General features: G+C 37.1%; 1 protein-coding gene across 1 annotated transcript; it reads right to left on the bottom strand.

Annotated features, from left to right (window-relative positions):
- Positions 1-941: 941 nt before the first annotated feature.
- LOC102709959 (WAT1-related protein At5g64700-like) lies at positions 942-8,008 on the bottom strand. Its single transcript, XM_015841775.2, has 7 exons — positions 7,676-8,008; positions 7,171-7,233; positions 3,798-3,914; positions 3,434-3,668; positions 3,187-3,345; positions 2,017-2,168; positions 942-1,313 (listed from the first exon to the last, which is right to left on the bottom strand). The coding sequence occupies exons 1-7, from the start codon at positions 7,885-7,887 to the stop codon at positions 1,253-1,255; spliced, it is 999 nt and encodes a 332-aa protein (XP_015697261.1). The 5' UTR covers positions 7,888-8,008; the 3' UTR covers positions 942-1,252.
- Positions 8,009-8,406: the final 398 nt, after the last annotated feature.

The raw sequence follows: 8,406 nt of genomic DNA, 5'->3' as shown, positions 1-8,406 counted from the left end.
TACTTATGGTGGATATTTTGGACTTTTCTCGGTAATATGGAAGGGTATTTTAGTCTAGTCTTGTGCTCCTAATCTCATGGAGGCAAAGCGGGCAGGTTCACTAGGCCTAACTCGATCAGACACAACCATCTCCAGTTCCGAACTATTAGTGTTCTATTTGGGATCACCTAGGTTTACCATTGATCGGGTACTCTATTGGCATGGTAGAACTACAACATTTGCACGTGTAGTAAAAGGAATTAGGGTTTGGGGTACGGACCAGTGGAATCGCTTGCGGAGGAGGAACCGGTCATCATCGTCGATCTCGGCTTGGGGCTGACGGCAGCGGCGGTGGTCGGTGAAGTCCCGGCGAGCTCTTGGTGGTTCTGGAGAGGTTGAGGTGCGGCGTGGCGATTCCCGTCACTTGCTGCGCTCCCCTAGATCGGTTAGGGTTTTGTGGGTTGGAGTTGTGGCGGTGACGAACTTGGTTTTCCGTGCCTATTGGGCTGGACACCCCCCGACCAGGGTGCGATCAAGACCCCTCTTGGGCCGTTGGGCTCAAAAGGTGGAGATCTATTCTTACACGAACATGCCAACCCCTGAATAATTCCAACAGCAATGGAATTTGTTGAGTGTGGGTGTCGCTTTGATCTCTATGGTCAATTGTTTTAGAAAAAAATACTCTGCTATTTAATTCACGAAGTAAACAAATAAGCATATCATCCATCCTTAATTAAGTTACAGCGAAGAACAAATCCAAACATCACAGAGATCTCGTCAAGACACGATTATTGTTTAGGATCATCGATCACACCAACGTCGATGAAGAACATGAGGTATGGTTAGCTCCAAACCAATTCTGGGCTAGGCTTAATGGCCCGTGAGGGATTACGAACAAAACCTTACAACAGCACAAATTTATAATAATACCATATATTATTTTTTTTCCAAAATTACTCTTCTACTGCTCATACTACACCCATTAGAACATGTAGTAAGATTAAATCTTATTCGTTGAATCTAACTCTATGGATGGCTCATATGCATCCAAAGGTACTGTAATAAAATCCTTTCTTTCAGTGGTGTTCTGAAATATTGTAGTTTTCTTTAATAAAAAATAAACAAACAATGAGCTCTCATCCTTGAGTATAATGTGTCTACAATTATGTATCAGAACTGTATACATCTCATTATGTAGATATACAACTCCTATGTATTCTGTAGCTACGAGAACATCTTGCAGAACATAGTATGTTTACTTCCTGGGTACTTCTCATGCTTTGGCCCAAAGAAAAATATACAGCCCAAGAATCACCATTGCTGTGCCTATGAGACTGCACATTGAGTGTAAAAGAATAATTCAATCGAACAATGCTTATGGTTAAAAATTAAATTCTGCTCCTTATGCACATCATAATGTTCCAAGAACTAGAAAAGAATAATATTATGTTTCACAAAACCACATGTTTTATGGTTTAAGAGTAGAAAATCATATATGCTTTGCCACTATTAATAACCATAGTTATATTTTGCATAAAGCCGCACTATTAATAACCATAATTAGAATTCACAAAACCATAATTATTATATCATAATTTTCATTAAACCACACTATTAGAAATTTTGGCAGTTGTTGTACCCATTTTTGATTTGAATGTTGAACATTCTCAAACGCGTGGGGCATTCTAGGAGTGTGATTTTGTAAAATCTTTAGTACAATAATTATTGTGGTTGTGTAAAAAAAAACTCTTGTTATGTGGTATCTGAAAATTTCTCAGTCATCCATATTCTGTTTTGCGTGCTTGATTTGTTTAAAACAAAAATGGAATCAAGAAAGAACAAGTTGCTAGCAGTGTATGCTCTATCCATTTTGTTTTTCATGTGGTTATGCTTCATATTTCTTAAAATATGCAAAGACAATTTGGAAAGTTTGCCCTTTTCTGCTATGTAAATTTGACGACAAGCAGTTTGGAAAAGGAAAGCATTTGACACACTAATACTGAAAAAGAATAATAGATACAAATAAAAACAACTGACCTTCCAACCGTAAGGTCATCCCCCAACAGGAGTGAGCCCAGGACAACAGTGAAGACCACTGATAATGGGTTGAACATTGGGGGATAGGCTGGGCCTCGCTTAGCAACTGCCCATGAATTCAAACTATATTTCCCGGCTGTTGCAAATGCTCCCTGCACCAGAATAGTTTCACATCAATTTCTTCAGAATAGTTTGTCATAATAGATTTTTTTTAAATTCATCCTTCCTCCAAAATTATATTATATATCGAAGTTTGTTAGCTAGTCTAACGCAAGTTTCAGTAGGCACCACAAAAATACAAAACGCATTGTCCTATACAAATGTAACATCTCAGCCCAAGGCTTAATAGGATTTGATAGATACTCATACCAACAAGTTGCAACTTCTTTTCCAGAAGCTTATCTCAAGAGAACTCCAAGGTTAAGTATGTTTGGCCTGGAGCAATCTTGGGATGGATGACCGACCGAAAAGTCATTTCTCGGTACGTATGAGTGAGCACAAAGTGCGCAGAAAAGACGTGTGGTGCGTCATTTCTCGGGTGCGTATGAGTGAGCACAAAGTGCGCAGAAAAGACACGTGTGGGCGCAGGGGCGCGCGCATGTTGCGCATGGCGCGCGCGCGTGGGCCCTGCGGGGACATGGCATGGCACATGGGCCGGACCTGGACACACGGACGTGGCCAAGAGGAGAACGTTCCTGGTTGTTTGCCCAAGTGTGGGTATGTTGGACCGACGAGGACGTTGGGTCCTTTGAGGGTGGGTGTATGTAACATCCCAGCCCAAGGCTTAATAGGATTTGATAGATACTCATACCAATAAGTTGCAACTTCTTTTCCGAAAGCTTATCTCAAGAGAACTCCAAGGTTAAGTGTGCTTGGCCTGCAATCTTGGGATGGGTGACCGACCGGAAAGTCATTTCTCGGGTGCGCATGAGTGAGGACAAAGTGCGCAGAAAAGACATGTGTGTTGGTTGTGTGAGGGAAGTCTTGATCTCCTAGAGCACAGGCCCGACCTAGGAGGGTTCCTAGGGTTGGGGCGTGACAACAAATATATTTCTTCATCTAAGGTTCAATGGGCACAACAAAAAACGGATTGTTTTTTTAGAGAAATACTTTCTTGTTGTAGCTTATTGTTAAAAAAATCTCAAGGGTTAGGGAGGTTTGAAGGCATACTGAGTAGACAATAGTAACAAGGTTAAGATCCCATCCTAGCTTCCATGCACTCTTGTCCCTCCTTAATATGACTCCAACAAATGCTGTTTGAACTCCTCCCAGTATGCATGTTACCATGGAAGACCAATATTTATATGGATATACTTTGAGAATCTTTGCCTGTGAGAACAATTTATAAGATGCGATGATATTTGATAAAATTTATAAGATGTCATGATATATATATTACAAAGATGCTGATTATTACCTGAACAAGATACCAACAAGCAAAGGTGAAGCTGCTTCCTACCAAAAAAATAGTTCCTCTTAGCTGATTGTTTCCAGACTTTCTCTGCTGTTCCGTTTGATGCTGCAATATGGAATTCCAGAGATGCAGTGACTTTCCTTTGTAAAGGCAGACAAGCATTGTGCCTCCAACAGAGAGCAAAACACCTGTCATCTTCAGTACTCCAACCATGCTTCTAATTTTGAATTTCTCCATCCTATCATGTTCATACATATGGTTTTTCAGGAAGATGGAACATAATTGCAAAAGGATTGATTTTTTCCATGTGATCTCTTTTTTATTTTTTATTTTTGCACAAAAGAAACCATGTAAGTGGAACTCTTACCTAAATATAAGTGACAGGATGAAGGTGAATAGGGGAATTATGTTTATAAAGATAACAGCGTAGGATGGAGTGGTATCCTTGAGGCCAAAGTAGTATAAGCTCATTGGTACGGCATACCTGCACTTTTTGCACATGAGAAGAAAATCAGAAAATAATATATCTCAGATAATTAATATTATTCCCTCATCGAGCAATCAGTTGTTTGGTCAGGTATATCAAATTGGTGGTGCGATCCATGTAGCTGTATCTTTCATCGAATTGGCATTGGCACCTGCAAATTAGTATCTGACTGCATGCCATGTTTTTTTTTAACACAACAGCTTTGACCAGGCAAATGGTCTGTATTCATATATATACTGGCATGCATGCATTGATCTGACCTTTGACAACTATTTATTTGTATACACCCACAAGTTGCAAATATGTTTATATATATGCAAGCTGGACTCATTTTTATTGTGGGAGCATCTAGTTAGTTTTGAGGCATTCTGTAACATCAACTTGTATCAAATCAAGTGCATGTGTACCACTTATGTTGGCTTGTGTTATAGGCATACAGATAACACAGACTGACACCAAATTAGTGAATAAACGTATAGTTAGTTTTCTATGCTTTGATATAACTATTTTGACAGAATTGCCACATCACATAGGATTAAGAAAAATATCATCATCAACCTGCTTTAATGTTTATTATGCTGTTTAATGTAAATTATTATTCAACGTATATATCCGAAATGCAAATAGATAGCAACGAGTCCAACAATGACTTCGATAGGATAGTTAAATGAATCTTGTCGACAAGCAAGTAACCAATTGTAGTTTTTTTTTTTGCTGAAAAAGTTAGGAACCAAGCCGTGAGCACCTTTTAACAACGCTATGTTCATGTATTTTTCTGTTCTTCTAGCTGTGATATGCTAATTTTGTTTTACGTACAGTGCTTTTTGTTCGTTTTGACGCTCAAAATAAGAAGTGAAAAGGATGTTATAAAACAAATCAAAATAGGTGGAGCATAAATTATAGGTATAGAAACATTATTTGCAGTCTTTTGTGGCGTATGCTTTTTGTATTTACATGCAAGCAAAATACAGGTTGCACTACAACTCTACAATAAAACACTCGCCCTCGTCAGCTTCTTCAATGCAATAACAGACCTTGGTTTGCAACAAGAGAATCCACAGTTCAACTTGGTATTTTTTTCTTCTCTTAAATTTTCACATCAGTTTTTTAACACAGTTTATCCATTATCTCCATATATTTGACCAATACATTTACTTCATCTAATATTTTCCAAATTCTCGATTTAAAGGCACAGATGGATATTTGACTTCAATTCAAATTTTTATTTTAGTAAAATGTTTCCTTATTTACCAATTTTAAATACAAATTAGTATTTACAAAATTATACCTGATTTTGACTCCTCTTTTATACTAAGTAGACTAATTCCATCCCCACATCATTTTTTTTTTGTTCTTTAATTAATATTCACACTCACAATCTGGTTATTGGACGGCTCTATAAGACACCAAATATGATGTATATATTCTTATGCTCAGATGATATATTTGCAAAAAGGGTATAAAGGCATTGCATGGGATAGGAGCGATGGGTAGTGTGCGATGTGGACAAAGTGAAAAGAAAATATATAAGGAAGGATCATTAAAATTGGATACGCAATTGTATGTCTATAGAGATATATTGGCTGTCAACTATGTTATTTGTATATAACAGTCCATTCCATCACTAATAGCCTGAAAGGATTACACAAGCAGAATGGCTAAACATAGTGTTCCACCCCTTTTTATATTTGATGTTGTTGACTTCTAAGATCATTCAACTTATTCTAACATGTATATAAGTAATAATTATTTTGTTAGTAAAGAAACTTTAAGTATGACTTATAGTTTTGCATATTTGCACAAAAAATTTGAATAAAACAAATGATCAACGGTAAGATCTAAAAATCAATGATGTAAAATAAAAACACTGAGAGAGTATTGTGCAAAAGAGATAGAGAAGATACATGGAAACAATAAAATTAGCATATCAAATTGTAATACAGCTATTTAAATGCTTGGTCCCCAATATGTATTCTAGATGGCTATTGATAGGCCGATGTCAAACGGTGATTTAGTTTTGGTCATAAATTTGACAAATTTGGATTAGGATAGATTTTTGAACGAATTAAGCTTTCTTGACACAAATATAAGAACTATTGAAAATATTTATTAATTGAATTTTCAATAATTTTGAACATACAAAAAAAAAATCAAACTTTGATATATTTTTATTATTCTTTTGGGAATTTAAAACTAGTGCATTACAAACAGTACCATATACACTATATAGTATTTGATATAACTAAAATATGGTAGGAAGGGTAGTAGTAAACGAATCCGTATGGAACTCTAATATATGTACTCACCATCGAATTGACAGAAAGTATAATATTAGGCTATAATGGGTTCATCGTTTCGTTTGTTTTCAAACAAAAATCCAAACCGCATATTTAAAAGGAAAATTAATTTATGAAAAACCTTTTATATATGTATTTTTAGCAATCTAAAAGCAACGACGAAAATCAACTATTATGAAAAAGCATATTAGCTGGGGAGTATAAGCCCCAAAATCAACTCTAATTTTAAAGTTGAATATTTAAATTTTGGTCTATGAGCATAATCATAAATGAAAAGATGGGGAAGGGTATAAGCTGGCTATAACCTAATGTGGTGGAGGAGAGGGATTGAAAAACATATCGGGTAGACTCTAAGTAAAGAGCTAGCTTTATAGAAAATGCATTAAATGCATAGATGGGAGAAAGAGATAAAAGATAAAAGTTGAAATCAACATTATATTGACTCTAATGTGAGCTTACAGCTGATAAGCTGGCTCTAATATTAAACTTGCTCTTAATAGATTTTTTTAATAAGTATAAGTGAAATAGCTTATTAATGATTAAAATACAATTTTGGGGAAAAACTTTTATAACGTGTTCTTAGTCATATTAAACCATTTACTAAATATAAATTACGATGAAAAACCTCAAAATACTGAAAATTTAAGTTTTGGTTTATATAAGAAATAAGCGAAAAGATGAGGGTATCTATAAATGATAAATACTTCCTTTGATTTTAAATATGCTGTCGTCTTATTAAAACTATGTAATTATCATTTTTTGTGGTTATGTGTTTTGCTATTCAAGGTACATGAAGCAAGGGTAATATAAACCATATTTGCCGTAAATCTTTAAGACAAATAATTTTTCGAATCATATGTTCAAAAGTCAATAGCCCCATCTATTTATAAACGGGGAAGGGAGTACATTATGGTCAACTTGACTGAGCCTGAAGCAAGCTTCAGAGACGCACGTACCCGATGAAGGCGTTGAAAAAGATCCATGCGAGTGCGGACCAATCCATGTTTTTCCACTTCCCTCTACACAAAACCAGATAAACAAGACCAAATTATATTTTCATCATGACACCTGATTTTTACAATGCATGCATACCCATGATTTTTCTTTAATCCTGAACTCTGCATGTACTCCTTGCTGGTGATTCGCATGGTTATCCATTGCGTCACATTATTTTTTCTATTGATGCTGAAAAATACTTTTCGTGCAAGTTCAAAATTTGTACGGTCAACTAATACTTTTCATATCCCTACTTTCTTTTATTTGCTGTTATTTAAATTTTGGATGTAAATATGCAAAATTGTATATAACATTTAACATGTCTAGTAATAGATCAAAATTTTTATATAAATGCATCGACTTCTTTTATTCAAAAAACGTTAAAAGCTATTCCACTGATTGCGGCCCGGTAGAACAGAAGAGTTAAAACCTAAAATAAACAGATAGAAAGAGAAAAATACGTACCTCTCGAAGATGAGCGCAAAGGGAAGGATGAAGGCGGCGCCGAAGACGCTGCGGTAGGCGAGCAGCGCGAAGATGAACATGCCGTCGCCGATGGACATCTTCGACAGCAGGATCATCCCGGTGATGAACAGCTGCACCAGCACCATCGACGCCGGCGCCTTCCATCCCCCCGCCGACGCCACGGTAGCGCCGCCCGCGCCGGCGATGTCCATCCGACGCCCACTCGCTCGGCCACTTGCGTGCGGCCTAGCTAGCCAGATATATATCGGCTTCTTCGTTTCGCTGGCTTCGTTTTAGGCTTTTAGCTCGATATATTCGTATGTCGCAACAGACAACCCGTCTTATACGGCGTAGTCCTAACAAATTAACCAGCATTAATTCATGCGTACGATATGATGCATTATATTCATGCATATGATATGATGCGTATTTGTTTCTGACTGCTCGACGGATCAGAGCCGATGCTGCATCGATCCCTAATTGCTTGGGCTCCGTCGCACGTACGACTCCGTGCATCTTGATCGCATGTGCTAATTATTGTATTACCTGTTGAACCAGACTCTGTTGGATATCTTGGCATGATATGTACCGTTGCCTAACAACCAAAATATATAGCATAGCAACTGTTAAAGTTCCCCGTTTTTTGACGGTTTTTTTGTTGTTGTGTGCTGTGCGTGTCATGTGGGGCGCCGCGTTCCGGGATGTCTACGCCATGGTATCCGTCACTAACC

Source organism: Oryza brachyantha, chromosome 10 (assembly GCF_000231095.2).
Source record: "Oryza brachyantha chromosome 10, ObraRS2, whole genome shotgun sequence".
Classification (NCBI taxonomy): Eukaryota; Viridiplantae; Streptophyta; class Magnoliopsida; order Poales; family Poaceae; genus Oryza; species Oryza brachyantha.
Note: the sequence above shows the minus strand (reverse complement) of the source record. Positions and strands in the feature narration are given on the sequence as shown.